This window comes from Elaeis guineensis, chromosome 4, assembly GCF_000442705.2.
Source record: "Elaeis guineensis isolate ETL-2024a chromosome 4, EG11, whole genome shotgun sequence".
Lineage (NCBI taxonomy): Eukaryota > Viridiplantae > Streptophyta > Magnoliopsida > Arecales > Arecaceae > Elaeis > Elaeis guineensis.
In genome coordinates, this window is record NC_025996.2 from 28,602,718 (window position 1) to 28,621,009 (window position 18,292).

General features: G+C 41.2%; 2 protein-coding genes across 3 annotated transcripts; one reads left to right on the forward strand and one right to left on the reverse strand.

Moving 5' to 3' along the window:
- The first annotated feature begins 707 nt into the window (after positions 1–707).
- LOC105043132 (xyloglucan galactosyltransferase MUR3) lies at positions 708–4,589 on the forward strand. Of its 2 annotated transcripts, none has more exons than XM_073256001.1 (2): positions 708–3,383; positions 4,318–4,589. In XM_073256001.1, exon 1 carries the CDS (start codon positions 1,441–1,443, stop codon positions 3,166–3,168), a length of 1,728 nt encoding a protein of 575 aa, XP_073112102.1. In that variant the 5' UTR covers positions 708–1,440; the 3' UTR covers positions 3,169–3,383; positions 4,318–4,589. The 2 variants fall into 2 exon arrangements, with proteins under 2 accessions (XP_073112102.1, XP_073112103.1); XM_073256002.1 differs by lacking the exon at positions 4,318–4,589 and adding an exon at positions 4,001–4,270.
- An 8,452-nt stretch (positions 4,590–13,041) lies between these two features.
- Positions 13,042–17,265, reverse strand: LOC105043178 (uncharacterized). Its single transcript, XM_010920629.4, has 2 exons — positions 14,552–17,265; positions 13,042–13,605 (listed from the first exon to the last, which is right to left on the reverse strand). Exons 1-2 carry the CDS (start codon positions 17,202–17,204, stop codon positions 13,193–13,195), a joined length of 3,066 nt encoding a protein of 1,021 aa, XP_010918931.1. The 5' UTR covers positions 17,205–17,265; the 3' UTR covers positions 13,042–13,192.
- Positions 17,266–18,292: the final 1,027 nt, after the last annotated feature.

Here is an 18,292-nt window from a genome sequence, read left to right on the forward strand (position 1 = left end):
TCGTGATTATAAAAATATATTAAAAATATAATGACCTACATATAATATTGCTAAGATTTAATACTAATAAAAATTTTTTTCATTGATATCAACATATATTAAATAAATCATTAGTTTATGCATTAATTTAGTAATTTTTATACATACATATTAAGTATGCATTAGGGCAAATATAGTTATTGATAATATCATTACTTTTTATATATCAATTTTGTAATGCTAATGAATCTTTATTTATTTACTATAATTTAATAAACTAATAATCTTCATATTATATTATTATTTTTAGATAAAAAATTATGAGCTATATCTGTCATCCAAAATAGAATGTTCTATTAATAATATTATTTATGGGATTTCCACGTGATTCTGCATGAACAGAATTTTCATGAAAAAAAATCACCTAATGTGGGTGCATCGACCCAACTTATAACGCGTTAAGAATATAACGGAGCCGCGACGAGCCCAGCAAAGTATTCGCTGGCATAATTTTATTTCCCAAACGACGAATCCGATTAACACGTGGCGTGCCCTGACGCGGTGCCGCTCTGTTAACCCGCACATCAGCACATGCGGACTCCCCCATACGCGGCTACACCGCCACGTTTCCATTTCCACCCACGCGGCCGTTAAACCCTGAATTATCGCATTAAAATGACGGCATTATTTGGGGGCCTCTGCTTAAAGTTGGGTTATTTAAGAGAATTAGCTAAAAAGGCATGCATACTGCGGGCGACCGGCTACCGACGGAAGGAGACCGGCTCGACCTGCTAGAATGCGCCAGCGCTGCACGGTTTTGTTTGTGCGAAGTTCGTGACCGCTCCTTCTTTCCTCCGAGATTACGCCTTCCAACGAAAAAGCCTTCCGGCCGGCGTCGATTCCTCTGTGAGTTTTCCGGTCTCCGATTGCGTCGCTGATCGCTTCTTCTCTTCTTTTCGTTACCAAGATCTGGTTTTTTCTTCATATCTTGGCCTGATTCGATACAAAAGTTGTTTTTTGTTGTTTTGCTGTTGGTTTCTTCCTTCGAATTCTCTTGCTTTTGTTGTCTCTAGGTCTTCCGGGTTGCTTTCAGGGTTAGGGTTCGTTTCTGGTAGCTGTGATTCGAGGTCTGGTTAGGGTTTATTGGATGATTTGTTCGCTGTTTGCTGATTCTGGGGAGGGAGGTGGAGATTGGGAATCCGTTACCTTGCTAATTTTGGGGTTCTATAGTTTGGACTCAATCATCAAGTATTGATTTTGAGAAGAGGATTAGACTTTGTCTCTATAATTGGTAGAGGAGATATTCTTGTCTTCCCTTTGGCTGTGGTTAATTCCCAAAATTTGCTATATTTAAGTTGAGATTTAGGGTTAGGGTTTGACGGGAGAATCCGTTGGATCAACGGCCAATTTGGATTGGTTGCTCATATAGATGAGAATTGAGTAGTTGTTGCTTAGGATCCCATGAGACGGCGACCACCTGCATCCAGTCACCACGAGGAGATGGAGAAGACCAATGGTAAGCACCCGCCGTCTCGGCTCTGCTTCCTAGCCACACTATCTGCCATGTTCTGGGTCTTGATCTTCTACTTCCATTTCGCCGTGCTCAGTAATAATCCCATAAATCCACCGGAACAACCCGACCGCTTCCACTCCGTTTCATCCAATGCCCAAGATTTCTCTAAGGACCACCTTCAATCTGAGCCACTTGTTATGCCGTATTCCAAGCTGTCTGATACCCATTCATCACCCAAGAATTACCCTTTCACCCGGGCCCTCAGGACCCTGGAGAACAAGAGCGACCCTTGTGGTGGGAGGTACATCTATGTCCATGACCTCCCTTCCAGGTTTAACTATGACATGCTTAAAGATTGCAGAAAGCTCAGTCTTTGGACCAACATGTGCAAGTTCATGACCAATGCGGGCATGGGCCCGCCCCTTGAGAATGTTGGCGGGGTCTTCTCAAACACCGGGTGGTATGCCACCAACCAATTCGCAGTGGATGTGATCTTCAGCAACCGAATGAAGCAGTACGAGTGCTTAACCAAAGATTCCTCCATTGCAGCTGCCATCTTTGTGCCTTTTTATGCCGGATTTGACATAGCACGGTATCTTTGGGGTTACAACATATCGGTTAGGGATGCTGCCTCTCTTGATCTGGTGGATTGGCTCATGAAGAGACCAGAGTGGAGTGTTATGGATGGGAGGGACCACTTCTTGGTGGCGGGGAGGATCACATGGGATTTTAGGAGGCTGACAGATTCTGATTCAGATTGGGGGAACAAGCTTCTCTTCTTACCAGCTGCGAAGAACATGTCTATGCTGGTTGTGGAGTCGAGCCCATGGAATGCAAATGATTTTGGGATACCATATCCTACTTATTTTCACCCAGCTAAGGATGCTGATGTTTTTGTTTGGCAGGATCGAATGAGGAAGTTGGAACGAAAGTTTCTTTTCTCTTTTGCAGGGGCACCACGGCCTGATAACCCAAAATCAATCAGAGGACAGATTATTGACCAGTGCAAGAAATCTAAGGTTTGTAAATTGTTGGAATGTGATTTTGGGGAAAGCAAGTGCCACTCTCCAAGCAGCATAATGAAGATGTTCCAGAGCTCTTTGTTCTGTTTGCAGCCTCAGGGGGATTCTTATACAAGGAGATCAGCTTTTGACTCAATGTTGGCCGGTTGCATCCCTGTTTTCTTCCATCCTGGGTCAGCTTATACCCAATACACTTGGCATCTTCCAAGAAATTTTTCAACGTATTCAGTCTTCATCCCAGAAGATGATATTCGTAAGAGGAATGTTAGCATTGAAGAAAGATTGAGGCAAATTCCTCTAGATGTTGTGAAGGATATGAGAGAGGAGGTCATAAATCTGATACCAAGGCTCGTATATGCAGATCCTAGGTCAAAATTGGAGACTCTTAAGGATGCCTTTGATGTGGCTGTGCAGGCGATTATCGACAAAGTGACAAAATTGAGGAGGGATATAATTGCAGATCGTGAAGATAAGGACTTCATTGAGGAGAACAGTTGGAAATATGCTTTGCTAGAGGAAGGTCAGCGGACGGTCGGACCACATGAATGGGATCCATTCTTTTCCAAACCTAAGGATGGTGAAGGAGATTCTGGTAGTTCATCTGCTGAAGCTGCTAAAAAATCATGGAAGAATGAGCAAAGGAGTCAGTCTTGACCTATATGCTAGGTCTAATCAGATAAAAGGGCTAAGAGATCATTTGATCCATCATCTTTGGTGTTTTGAATCTACTTCAGTGCAGGCATATCACCGAAATCAAAGTGGAAGTTCATGGAAGTACAAATTCTGATCGCGGCCATGTTTGTCATATTTGATGAATTTGACTAAATTTTGAAAGAAATCAGGCCTACAACAATATTTGGAATTAAGTGGTAGGCACCTGATGTTCTTTACATATATCTCATTTCTTTTATAGTTTAGGAATTGTATCCGTTATTGGCATTTGCTTAATAATTCTGTATAACTGTTATCTTACATGTTTTACAAAGATAGAAATAGTGTTATCATATCTTTTCTTCTCAGTTTTAATCCAGCCAGATCAGATAAGAAATATAGTGAATTAATGAAGTTCTTGCCTTAACTTGCTTCTCTACATTGTGGAGTTTTCATTTAAATAATATTTAATATAGAAATTAGATGCAAAATGTAGTCAGTTTCAGAAATTTGATAGTTAATACAGTTAACTCATGTAGCTTGTGTTGTTGAGGCAGAAGGCCTCATGATTCTTTTATTTTATAGAAAGGGTGGGAATAGAAAAAGCATGATGTAAATATAATGTCACTGAGCATATACTTGTTGTGGTTGCCAAAAGATTATGTGAATAATGCAATTGCCGTAACTTGACATGAATATCTAAACAGTGTTTAATTTTTAAGAAAAGCCTAAGTTCCACCTATTGTTATTAGAGTTATTGAAATGAAACATTGGTTCAATCTACATTGTTCCTCCCTGAGGATGTCTTTTACAAACCAAGAATTGTGATATGCAGATCAGAGTTTTCTTGTTATAGAGTGTTTCAGTCTTGGAGATGGACAAGACTTTCATTTATGCAAAGAACATCAGTGTACAAGGTCATATTGCTTTTGCATATGGAGCTCAAAATATATATTTTGTATATGTTTCGTACATGTATTATTGCATGAGTGTGACCAATTGTCGCTCAAGGAAGATATTGAAGTTGACTGAGTACAATGAACTGTATAATTGCCGAATATCATCAGTCCTTGTCCTTCTTTAGCCCCAGAGAATTTTCTTCCTAGAAACTGTTGGAATTATTTGATCCTTGATTTCATAATCTGAAACCAGGGGAACTGCAACAATTGCAGGAATTTCATGAAGACTTGAGTTCATTTGCTCTTTGCATTTGTCGATTTTTAGTTCCTTTTATTTTTACTGGAGAGTGATGTTGAATCCTCATCTAGCTCTTTCATTTGGTAAAGATGAAAATCGCAAGGACGAGAGTTAATTATTTCTGTACATTTTGAAGCTTTTAGATAGTTCTGTTTTTGGGACATTGGGTTTGAACATGTCTTTCATTGCTTGATTTAAGAACTAATACTAATTCCATGTGTATATAATTGCATAGTTTGTCATTTCGTATTCACTGTCTAAGAAGGGATACTTTCCCCTTGAGGGGGGACAAATGGAAGAACAAATGGAAGATAGAAGGGATATTGCATGAAGAACAAATGGAAGATAGAAGGGATATTGCATGTTCTATGTTTTAGATATGAAACATTTGATTGCTTTTCTTCTTGCTTACATCTAGTGACCTACGTCTGCTTGTGTACCTATGTTATGCCATATCTCATGTGAAAGGTAACACAGATGTCTGTGGTGCATTAACTCAGCCTTGTCAGAGGTTTTAAATTCATGCTGATGTGCACATTTGCTTAGGTTCTCTCACAAGAATGAAGTGCTAATTAGAGTGAAATTATATGTACTCAAGGTCTCTCTCTTAATTGACCATAAGGTGTTCGGACTAATGCGGGTTGTGAGACCATTATTCCTCTTTTCTGGATAGTGTGAATCAATAAATTTCCTAGTACTGTCAACACTTGTACACTTTTAATAAGCCCATTCTCCTGCCTGGTTAAAAACGTGTTCAGCAGACTCCTGCTATGGAAGTTACATAGGTAAGCTGTTCTTGTGGGGTACTTGTCTACAGCTTGCAACTTACAGTTTTCGATCTTGGCTGATTATCATGAAACCATTCAATGAGTTAGGAAAGCCTACTTTTTTGATTAGTGGCAATCTGTGCATCATGATAATTGACAAAAAGATTTAAAACTGTTATTCCTTGCTTCTAATTCTATTGCATGATAGTCATTCCCAACTTGTGCTTCTAAATAGTGCTGATTTATTATTTTCTTATCTCTTATCCTCTTCTGCTTTTTGCATGAGCACACCCGCTTCAGTAAACATTTTAGTGCACAATGATTAGTATGGAATTTTAAACACTAAAAGCATTTTGAGAGAGAAAACTGTTGCTAAATATACTTGCAGGGGTGTCCAGTGCTTGCTTTTATAGTTCACTTTTGCTTTACAGATGCTTTATGGAATTTTCTTTTGAGAACCTGGAGAGGATGCAAAGCTATTTGATGTTTTTTGATATAGTAGTGGGCACTGCTTTTGTTGTTAAATAGTGTCTTATTGCCTCATAAATAAGTTACCTTGTAATTGTAGCCTTATTTAAATAAGATTAGCTCTTTAGAAATCAAAGGAATGAGGGAAAAAGATATTAACAATCCTTGAATCTCCAAGAATCTTGGCCTTGGATCGTAACAAAAATAAACACCACTGTTGCATATCATTATGAAGCAGGAAAAGTTTTCAAGTTAGACAGATCTGTACCAGAACGTGATGAAGATGATCTTCGATGTGGGTTAAATGTTTTCAATATTGAAGCAAATAAATTGAAAATGATCGGTGGACAAGTTTGCTTTGTCTGAGAAGAGCTAAACCTATAATGAGATAATTAGAGATTCATAATGGGATTTTTTGACCATCACATAGAAAAAAGGAATAGCATGACTGACGATGTCTAACTCATGCAATGACATAATGATTGCGTTGAGATCTCAGCTCCATCATCTAATTCTGTCTTCCATCAATCTCCTTGAAATCATGGCAACAATGTGATAGCTATTTGTTAGAAAAACTTCTATTGGTGTGGTAATGCGGATAGAAAAACATGCTTGTGTTTTGGTTTTATATGTAGTTCTTAATGACTTGGATGGTACAGCTTTCAATGATTTCAGAAAAATTGGTACGTTGGAGCATTCAAGAAATCTGTTTATGACTTTAGACAGAGATCATGTATCACTGAAAATTCTATTTAGTCTCCAGATTGTGTTCTTGAATTGGGAAGTTGGTGCTGATACTTAAAAACAGTTCGCAAGGATCATTGTTTAAACGTGCTTAAATTCAGGAAATGCTGAGACCACAGTACAGATTGGTGTTATTTTAATATGGCAGCAATAAAATATCCTTTAAGAAGTTGGAAGCATTTGGGTTGTAATTAGTAGATTCTGAATCCTTAACTGGTGATGCACTGATTAAACTTCCTATATGGAGCATGGAAATTCTGAACATGGAAAGGGACAGAACTGGTTGGATATCCCAACATGATGTAAATTCTGTGTTGATTTGTGGACCAATGTATCTTGATATTAGATAGTTATCAAGTTGTTGGTTGATTAGTTATATCTAAGCAACCAGAAACCGCCACAACAAGAGGACCACCACATGGTTCAGTCAAGATTAGTCTCTGGTCGTTCATACAGTTCTTTTTCCTACTCATGGTAGAATTAAATCAGTACTTCTATGCCTTGGTTAGAGAGATTTCACTCTTCCGAAGACGTGAGTAGATAAGCTTATGCAGTCCCTGGTGAATAATTTCTTTCTAAGTTATTCAAGCAACGTACCTACGTGTATCGATAATTCAGTAATTGTTGCATTTTTCTTTTGGTTGAGCATTTAGTTATTGCGGTGAATGCTTATCTTCTGTGCTTGCTTCGAGAGTCCAGCTGTTCTTACCAGGCTCCTCCAAGAAATGCAGAAATATTTTCCCTTCAACTTAATAATGTTCATGTTCTTTCAGAATAAAGCTGTTGGCCTGCACTACTTGTTTGAAGTGGGAGCCGAGTAATGGTTTTAAAATATTAGAATTTGTATTCTTGTACCGGAATTCATCTCTCTACGTTCAGATTCTTTGTGCAATTTAGTATTATATTTAGTTGACATGACCGTTGTTTGCCCTGCTGTTCTGTTTTAATTATGAATTCTAGGAACGTGAAAACAGTGGCAGAGCTGTTGAACAACCCTCGCACTACCCCTCTTTCCTTAATATCTGCCACTTTGGAAATTTTTAATTTGTTGATTGTATTAAGAACACAATCTAGTCTATGCGTGCCTCATGCACCTTTTAAGCGATGGGGGCACTATGTTTGTTGCCTTTAATAATTAATGATTTACTTCATAAGCTTTCATCATATGATCTGAAATCATTGCATATAGGGGCTTGTGCTGTTGCCATTAAAATATAAATTTGACTTGCTTTACAAGCCTAACAACTATCAAGTACGGAATCACTTTAAACCTAATACAAGCTTAGGAAATACTTATGATTTGAGTCAAGGAGAATTTAGTGAATTGCTATAGAAAGAGAAAAAGAGGGTGAACGATCAATGAAATTACGCTGAAAAGATTGCAGGTCAGTTGAATAGCTTTCTCTGTTGATGCGCTTACTATGAGCAGGATAAAGTTCTAACTCATTTATCTAGTAATGGTTTATTGCATATGAAACTTTGTAAGGTTCTGGATAGAGAAAATACCTACGTGTAAAGCCACTTGAGAGCTATATTAGTAAATGCTCCAGATGGCGGAGGCCACCGGATTCCATGGGTTCAGGCTTTTCAGTGCTCTAATGGCTAATTTAAAATCCTGGACCATGTCTTGTCCGTTATTTTTCTCAAGTACATGACCAAAAAACATAGCATTATGTATTACTAATGACATTGAAATAAATCTAATGGTGGTGTCAGATCAATCTATAGAGGCAATAGATTTTATGGCATGAAACAGCACCTTTGGTAGGTATAAGGTGGCTCAAATTTATTTCCATGGAATTTGAAAATAATTTAATGGCATTTCGAAGATTATTGCATTTGATTGCTCCCCAAATTTTCTTGCCAACTTCTCAGGGCTCTTTATTGAAAATAGAGAGCAAGGCTTTGATTGAACTCATCTGATCTGATCATGAATAAAGAGATAAATAGACAGCAGTATAGAATGGAAGCATCAACTTATAAAGTTTGTAACTTCAATTTGTTAGAGTTGCAGCTCTTTAATCTTCCCGTGAGGAAGGTGTACCGGTAGAAGCACTATGAAGGAAACGGGGCACCCATGAAAGACTGTTGCACCGTTGGCAGTGACCATCTAGAAATGATGCACAATGACACACAAAGTTCCTCCAAAATAATGGCACACAGATTTCCAACCAAGAGAAATAGCAGGATGACAAAATATTTATAAAAAGAAAAGGTGAAATATGAAATGTGGAACTACCTTTCTATTTTTCTATTACTATATGAAGGCCATCAAATGAGCCTTCTGTTACATCTGGATGACCCAATGAGGTCATTAAGTCTGGATTACTTGAAGACTGTCAGCACTAAAATTTTGGAAATACCAATGTCAGTTGAGGTTAGCCTATCTATTATGTTCAGGACTTAGTCTAACCTTTGCATTGCTGGCATAATTTTATTAATGTTAGTAGAGTTAGATTGGTGGTGATAACTATAGCATGAAACATGAGTAGTCTTGAGCTTTTACATAAAGTCCTAGTAATCTCTTAAAGATGGAGTGTTCTAGTTCTAGGACTGTGCCCTATTGGAAAGGCGTTCTTGGAGTGGAAACCAAGAACTTTGATCGAGTAACCTTTTCTATATTATCATTGGTACTTGTTGGTGATGATCCTGGGCTGGCCGATCTAATTCTGCAAATGATTGAACCATTCTATGTACAGTCATATAGTCCTGATAATGGTAACATGAACAATTATTGGCGACCATTATTCTTTTCCTTTTCCTCGAGCGAAAGTATAGATCATGATTTCTATTCTTATTATTATTTTGTTTCTGCTAATCGTCAATCTGCTTTTGGTGTTTTCACTTTAAAAAAAAAAAAAAAGTTGCCTTTCTTATTGTCTCTCCTTCAGAAGCTTCTCCTTGGGCGTTGAGAGTAATTTATGCAAACCCTTATGGTCTACAGCATCAAGCTTTGTGGCTTGACATTTCAAAAGTCAAAGATGTAAATTTTCCATTGGTAATTTTTGGTAACTTTAATGTAATATGCATTCAGCAAGATAGAAGAGGGGATGGCAATTTATTGAGAACAAAGACATTGAGGAATTTAAGGATCGCTGAAGTTCTTATGGCCTTGCTGACCTTTGTTTTTCAGTTCTCAAATATACATGGTGTCACAACATAGAGTATGGGAGGGAATTGAGTTGCTTGCAAATGGTGGGTAGATTTGTAGGTATCCGGAATTCCAAGTTATCCACCTTTCAGGAGTGGTGTGTTGAAGCTAGATTCCAATTGCCCTGCCTTGAGCGGTTTTGTTTATCAGGCAAATGGGTGGAAGCGGTTCAAGGTTGTGGCATTGCTGCAGTCATTATTCCCCAATGACTAAGGTCTCTATGCTTCTAAGTTTAGTTAAAGATTCTTCGCAGAAATGGAATAGGGAGTATGTTCGGAATCTATTTCGGAGAATTGAGGATCTTGATAAAGAAATTCTGTATTTGTAAAACAAGGAGAGTCTATTGGGAGGTCTTGAGTTAGACGAGCACCTCAACTGCTTGAGACTTGAAGAATTCAATGAACCCTTGAGGCAGCAAAGAAGTCTTCAGGAGACAAAAATCCAAGTTATGGTGGTTGAAAGAGGGAGATGGTAATAAAAATGTTTCCATCAGATTGACTATTTTATGGAGAAGCAGGATTAGGATCACCAATTTGACGACCCCGAATGGCCTCATTGCTATTGAGGAGAATGAGAGTACAGGAACCTTATTCAATTACTTCAAGGATAAATGTACTTCTTCTTTTCAATATCCAGATATTGAGCTCCCTTCAGTCCCCACCAAGGTAACTGGTGCTGATAATCATATGCTTGAAGCTAATGTTACAAAGCAGGAGATCATGATTGTCATTATTTAGATGTCCTTTGATAAAGCCCCGGGTCCATATGGCTTCCAACATCTGTTGTTCAAATCTTTGTGGCCTGTTATCCACACTGATGTAGTGAATGCTGTTGTGGAATTCTTTAAGACGGGAGATGCCTAGCATATGGAAGAGTACTTTTGTTGCTTTGATTATAGAGAAATCTTCCTATGGAATGTCAGGATTTTAGACCAACAAGTTTATGCAAACAATGTACAAGGTTGCGGCAAAGGTGCTTGTTAACAGATTAAAGCCTGCAAAAGGCTCCGAAAACAAAAGCTTGTGGATCTTGAAAGGGCCTGTGACAGAATTCAATAAAGGCATTTGCATGAGGTTCTTATTCATCTCCTGGATTGAGGATTCTATAGCATACCCTATCTTCTCAATATTGGTGAATGGATCACCTTCAGCCTGGTTTTAATCCAACGTGGGACAACAACAAGGTTGTCCCCTCTCACCCTTCTTATTTCTTCTGTATGTTGATATGCTTTCAAGAATACTGGGCAATTCTATGAATGCTGATTGGATTAAGCCCTTCCAACCCTCTATCAATGGTCCTCGGCTGCCTCATTTCCTTTTTCTGGAAGATGATTGCATGGTTGCGGCAAAAGCTATGAAACGCAATGGGAACCAGCAATAACATATATTTGTGGTGTTTTGTCGAGCAAAACCAATCTGGTCAAGGGGTTAACTCACAGAATTCCCACATCATATTCCACGTGTCCATTTCCTCATAGATCCAAAGAAGCATCACCACCAGCTCAGGTACTGCTATCAAGGATAAAGACTGGACCAACCTTGGCACACCTCTTTTGATGGGGGGAATTGGAAGGCATTGTCCATGGAGGGGAAAGTTACTTCAACAAAGACTCTCCTTTTTTATACTCTAGCTCATCTCATGGCAACTTGTGCTATTCGTTTGAGGATCATTGGCATTATGGAAAAACTCCAGGTCCTTCATTTGCGGTCACTTAGCTGAGCATACAAAACTCCATCTCATATCCTAGGTTGTCTTGTGCTCCCCTTTCAGTGAGGGTGGTCTCCACCTTCAAGCATGAGCGCTAAACATTAAGCATTCTTTCATCGTGGTACAATTAAGTTAATTCTCAATCCCTATGGAGTAAATTTGTATGTGCTAGGTATCAGTTCTATTATGATTAAATACCCCCCAAAAGCTGTTCTTCTCTATGAAGGGCAATCGGTAAAGAAGCTCCAAAATTTTTGGTCATTTCAGATGAAGTATTGGATCTGGTGAGCAGGTTAATATCATTAATCAACCATGGATTTCATCTATTCCCATTAGTAAATGACCCATATATTTCAGCATTAATGAGCTGATTGTTTATCTCAAGTATCTGATCTGCTATCACGTAATGGAACTTGGGACCTGGACAGAGTTCTCTCCATCTTTCCACAAGAAGTTGCTGAACAAATTCTGCCTATCGAATTGCCAGTTCAGGATGTGCCTAATTTGCTGGTTTGGGGAACGGATCATCTCAAAGGATTCAATCGAAGGAGGTGGATGATAAGGTCTCCCATGCCTAAACAACTTCAGACCAACCTCCTTTTGAGTTCTCTTGGATTAAGAAGTGTGTAGTAGTCCCCAATTGTTTGTTATTTTTGGTGGAAAGTTCAGCGGAACAGGCTACCATGCAAAGAACTACTTGTTCATAGACATTTACTTAACCACCAATTCAGTTTCTATGATCAGGAGTCTTCCAAGGGCCCTTCCAAATCCCATCGCTAGCCCCAGCCCACGGCCTGCTGGTCTGCATTAAATTAAAAAAAAAAAACTCGAGGAATTTTTCTTTCTTTTACTTACATGATTCGAGTTAAAGAAATGTTGAATTGACATGGGTTACAGCAAAATGGGCTGTTCGATCCATGAATCCTGCAGGAAATCTGGTCCAATCCTATATGACTATCCCAACAAGTTTTAGTGAGTCCAGGCATTGCGTATCTCAGGGATAGACCCTTCTCCTATTTCTTATGTCCACCAATAGATGCCCCCACCCTCCGGATCATTTAAAGTTAATTTCGATGGTGATGTTACTGCTCTGCAGGCTGGTATTAGTTACCTAATTGGAGATCTAGTGGCTGAGTGCTGCATACATACTTCACAAAACATTCCACATTGCACTGCGCCACAAGCTGAGCCCAGCAAGCTTCCACTTCACCTTGTATATATCTTTCTTCAAAATAAATAAATTTCTGATGCATGCCTTTCCTTTTACTAAAAAAAAAAAAAAATTGAATATGGAGCGGATTGAGAGAAAAGTTTAATCCAATCGAATCTAATCAGATTGAAGAAAATTCAACCCGCTACCAACCATTTATCATATATAAACTATTTGAAACCGAAGTTAACAGTTTGCAGCGGATTCAGATAGATTGTGTCTGTTTGGACTGCAATATTGATTTTAAACGTCACAAATCAATATAACTTTCAATTCACATAAAAATTAGAATTTAATAATTTTATAATATCTATAAATCAGTACATAATATGTCACAATTGTCAATTTTCAATTCTTCAAATTATCTAAGTATTAAAAATATTATATCGATCGGCGGATTCGATTTCATATTAGTTAAAAATGCATAAATCAAATCCGAATTAATCAAATTTTTTACGAATCACAACCCAATTCAATTCGATTGATGTCTTTTAACTGATCAAAATCGATGTTTATCGGATCGGATTAGATAAATTTTTTTAGATTTTGATTATCAGCTCAGCTCTAAAAAAAAATAAAATAAAAAAAAGAAATCAATGACATGCACCTATTATCGAGAAGGAAACTTATTTCAGATTAGGCAATTTCCTACGCCCATCCATCCATCGAACCATTCCAAAGACCATCCATAAGACCCTACCAATCATTTTATTTTTACACATCCAGAGAGGAAAGAAGAAGAATGACTACGTATAAAGATAAGAATCAGTCCGGCTTCCATGCCTACAGGAACCCAGGGTCAGGAGAGGTGGTGAAAACGGGCTTATCCTTAGCCACCCCATTGCTCCCCACGCCGGTGCTGCTGCTCTTCCGCCTTGGCTTCGCCTCGCCGAGCATGGTGAGTACATCTCTCATCGATGGCCGGTCCTTGGGCGACCTTGCGGTGCATAGCACCGCAATCCGCAGCACCAGCAGCATCTCCTCCCGGACGTGCTCGCATTGGCCGCCGATGCTCGCATCGAGCAATTCATCGACTCCTCGATTGCTCCTCAGCCGTTCCCGAACCCATCCGACGATGTCCAGGCAATCGCCGAACTCTGGCTCTATGGGCCGCTTCCCTGTTAGCAGCTCCATGAGGACCACACCAAAGCTATATATGTCACTCTTCTGATCCACCTTCAGGGTGTAGCCATACTCTGTTACACGGAAAAAAGAAAAAAAGATATTAATGGCAGCTCTCCTCGTGCATTAGTACATAGTTTGTCTCGGAGATGTAAATTTCTAGTCCGACGAAAAATTAAGAAAAGTATCCTTAATAGGTACTTACTAGAATTACGGAAAGAAATGCGTCTCATATCATGAATGTTAGCTATTCGAACAGATAATTCCCCCAACATAATCTTGTAAAAATTAGGGCTCTTTTTAAGTAATTGAGAGACTATTGTAATTATGAGCTACATCAATTACAACTCAGGAGCAACTCATTCATGGATTGTGAAATTTTTCAAATCGGTAATGAAGCTATGCGTAATTTTTTTAAAACAAAAATAAAGAAATAACTAGCATGATGAAATGAAAAATTATGTAAAAAAAAATAAATTGTTTTGCGGTAACTTAGGAACTACTGGTATTTTGTAGATGCTATGCATGTGCACGTAAAAAACATGGGAAAAGGGAAGGAGAGACATGAAGAAATAGAGTATTTAAAAGAATTTGAGATTATGAGAAAAAAAAAAATCATAATTAAGAAAGACATAAAGGAGGTACAGCAGCAGATTAATTTTTTTTGCATGTTGGTGAAACGTGTCATAAAATTCTTATATATATAATTTTTATTTTAAAATTTGATTTCATTAAAATATTGAGTTTATATTTATCAAGAGGTTTAAAAAAGTTATAATTTATTCCAGGAGCAATGCATGGACAGATTCCAATATCCATCCCATAACTTACGTTTACCCATATTTTTTCCATCTACATAATTTTTTTCTATTTTTTACTCTACCATATTTAATACACAAGTTTTTATTTTTTATTCTTTTAAAAAATGAATAGCTAAAGAGTCTAGGTATTTGGCTTCAACCTTTCCACCATTATACCAGCAGAGACGTAACCATCAGTGAGGAAAATAACTAAACTAACCAGGAGCGATGTAGCCATACGATCCGGCCACCGTGGACACCGTCTCATTCTTCCGGACCATAATCCTCGCCAGCCCGAAGTCGGCGATCCTCGCCTCGAGGTTGGCGTCGAGCAGCACGTTGCTCGACTTCACGTCCCGGTGGATCACCGGCGGGTGGCAGTCATGGTGAAGGTAGGCCAGTCCCTGCGCGATCCCCGCCGCCACGTTGTACCTCGACACCCAGTCCATCAGCACCCGCCCCGCCTGCCTCCCATGCAGAGCCTCCCACAGGCTGCCGTGTGGCATGTACTCATAAACGATCATAGCCTCCGTATCGTTATGCAGGTAGCCCAGCATCCGCACCACGTTCCGGTGCCGCAGCCTCCCCAGAAGACTCACCTCCCCCACCAAATCTCCGGCGCCGGATTCATCCCCAGCCTCCGCGGCTCCTCCTCGCCATAGCTTCTTCACCGCCACGACCCCATGGTGCCTCGGAATCTCCGCCTTGTAGACGATCCCGGTCCCGCCCATGCCGATGATGTTCGATTCCTTAATGGATGCCAGCACGTCGGCGCTGGTGAAATTTAGCCGCTGGAATGCCGTCAGCCGCCATGGCCATGCACCTGTCTCTACGTCGAACCGCTCGTCGCAGCACCCCTCATCGTTGTACCACCGCTTGTAGAATTGGTGGGCTCCGAGAACGGCTATGCCGATTGCTAGCACCGCCGATATCCCGATCAGCCATCCGGCGACGATGTGCTTGAAGTGTGACCCTCTGCGTCTCATCGATGCCGATGCTCCCGGAGAATTGGCGGCACATGGAGTTAGGACGCCACCGCAGAGGCCCGGGTTGCCGGCGAGTTCGTCGGGATTTATAGTCCTCAACAAGCCGTTGGATGGCACCGGGCCGGAGAGATTGTTGTAGGCCAGGTTCACCATTTCGAGCGCCGGCGAGCTACCAAAGTTACTGGGGATTGAGCCGGTGAGGTAATTGTTGGATAGATCAAGCATTGCCAATGTCGACATCATGGCGATTGCGGCCGGGATCTCGCCGGTGAGCCGGTTGCTCCGAAGGTTCAGCGTCACGAGCCGCTTGCACGAGGCTAGGCTGCCGGGGATGCTCCCAGAGAGCCGGTTGTTGGAGAGGTCGAGAGAGGAGAGTGACGGGCAGTCCTGGAACTCGTCAGGGATCTCTCCGGTGAGCTCATTGTCGGAGGCCATGAAACTCTGGAGGGTAGGTAATGATAGTATGTTGGAAGGGAGAGACAATTGGAGGTGATTGTGGGAGAGATCAATGAAGGAGAGTGACGTCGAAAAGGCGATGTCCTCTGGAACCTCGCCGGAAAGTTCATTTCCGGCCAGTTCTAGCCGTTGCAGCCCCGGCAGCTTCCCAAGCCCGCTGGTGATCGTTCCATTGAGCCGGTTGTTCTGAATCCTGACCCGCACCAATGAGAGACATGCCGAGAGGCTCGCCGGGATTGGCCCCGAGAACGCATTGTTGAAGAGGATGAGCTTGGTGAGGTTCCCCTGGCTGCACAACCCGGCCGGGATCTCACCAGAGAGAGAGTTTGTCGACACGTCCAGCCATCGCAGCGGCGAGTTGCAGCCTAGATTGGCCGGCAACGGCCCGGAAAGCGAGTTGTTCCACAGTGCAAGCACCTCCAACTGTGGTAGCTCTCCAATTCCAGCCGGCACCGGGCCTTTGAGCTGGTTGCACATGAGGTTTAGCAGCTGGAGATTACTCAACTTGGCTAATTCCGGCGGTATCGAACCGGAGATCAGATTATCTGAAAGATCCAGCATCACCAATGATGAAAGGTTACCCATTTCTTTCGGAATCTCGCCACCCAAATCGTTCTTGTACAAGTAAACAGTGGTGAGAGACTGCAGCTTCCCGAGCTCGGCCGGAACAGCTCCATCAAGATTTCCGACCGCCATGTCGAGATACTGGAGATTGGTCAGGTTCCCAAGCTCGGCTGGAATAGGCCCTTCGAACCCATTGTATCCAATAATCAGAGTTTCCAGCGAGGAGAGCAGGCCAAGCATGGCCGGGAGTTTTCCGGTGAGATTGTTGCCCGAAAGGCCTAAAAACTTGAGTTTCTGCAAGTTCTGGTAAAACGGCGGGATCGAGCCGGTGAAGAAGCTGCCGCGAAAGTCTAAGCTCTCGAGGGACGTGGCGTTGCCAATGTCGTCCGGCAGCGGCCCGACAAAGTTGTTCCCCGACACATTGAGGCTGGTTAGGCCGGGGCAAGCACCGAGGCCGGTCGGGAAGTGGCCGACGAAGTTGTTATCGCTGACGTCGAGCTCTTTCAGCATGGTGAGGTTGGAGAGAGTCCTGGGGAGTGAGGAGGTGAAGGAATTGCAGCAGATGTTGAGGCCGGCGAGGCTGGGGAGGTGGCGGAACTCGTCGGTGATCCGACCGCTTAAATTCATGTGGGAGAGGTCGAGGCCATCGACGGAGCCCCTCCAGTTGCAACGGACGCCGGTCCAGTTGCAGTGGGAGGAGGCGGCGGCGTCAGCCAGAGGTCTCCAATCTCTAAGGGCGTCCAATGGGTCAAAGAGCTCCGACTTGATCGAGAGCAGGGCAGACACTTCGTCGGCGATGGCAGCATTGGAGATGGCAATGGAAGAGAAGAATGCCAAGAAGATGGAGAGAAGCAACTTGGTGGACATTTTGGTTCTTCTCTTGGTTACTCTTGTCTTATGCTGCCATTGTTTCCAATGGTTGCTTCTCTGGAGCAACAGGGGGGGAGGGGTGGGGGTAGGGGAGAAGGGTTTATACGATTGGGGGTTTGTTTGGAAGGGTCGAGGAAATGGGAATAAGAATTTTTTAGTACTTTGTTTTCTGGTTTGGATTTGTTTAATGGTTTGTTAGCTCGTGGGGCCTAGGGATCTGCAACAGCTGGTAATGAGGGTGCAATCACTGGAACATGTGGACATTCGCTGGAAAGTCTTTGGATTATTGCGAACATACTCCGACATCAAGCATGGAGAGAATGTGTGTGAGTTTATCATTCAGGCGTATTTAGATAAAACTAATTCCACACACACGGAGAGAGAGAGAGATCATTCAGGCATATTTAGATAAAGCTAATTCCAGAGAGAGATGAATCTTGACACAACAGATAGCCTTGAAGGTAATATGACATATTTGCCATGGTTTAGTTAAACAAGGATGGGTGAAGTTTATCAAAAAAAAAAAAAAACAAGGATGGGTGAAAGACCCTGGTGTCAATAATTTGAGGTATTAAGCTGAAAGTCATTTTTATTTTCTTTTTTCTCATTATTCCTCCTACAGTGATGCATGGATGTTTGTTGAAGAGAATGTAGTAAGGAGACATTAAGCATTATTATTATTATATTGTGGGCTATGGAGGTAATGAGACAAGTATATATGGTTCACCTCACCGTGACAAGCAGAAGTACGGTTTCAAAACTATTGGTTTTAAACATGGGAGTTAAGCTCAGGAATCAAGCACGGTATAATTGGGGTAGGTTTGAGTTAGCTTACACCTAGTCTGTTTAAAAAAGCTTGGTAAACTAATATACGGTCCATCAAGGCAATGCCAGTTAAGTTGTGTGAAGCCAAGATGGGTGGGCCTGCATGACTGCCAGCTCAATCCTTGAAGTATCTTTGGAATTTTCTGAGTCCCAAAGTCAAAATGGTGATTTTGTGGACTTTCTGGTTTGGGGTATGATTCTAGCGAAAAACATATTTTAGGATGGCCCATCTTTCGATGATTTAGCTAGTTTTCCTTTGA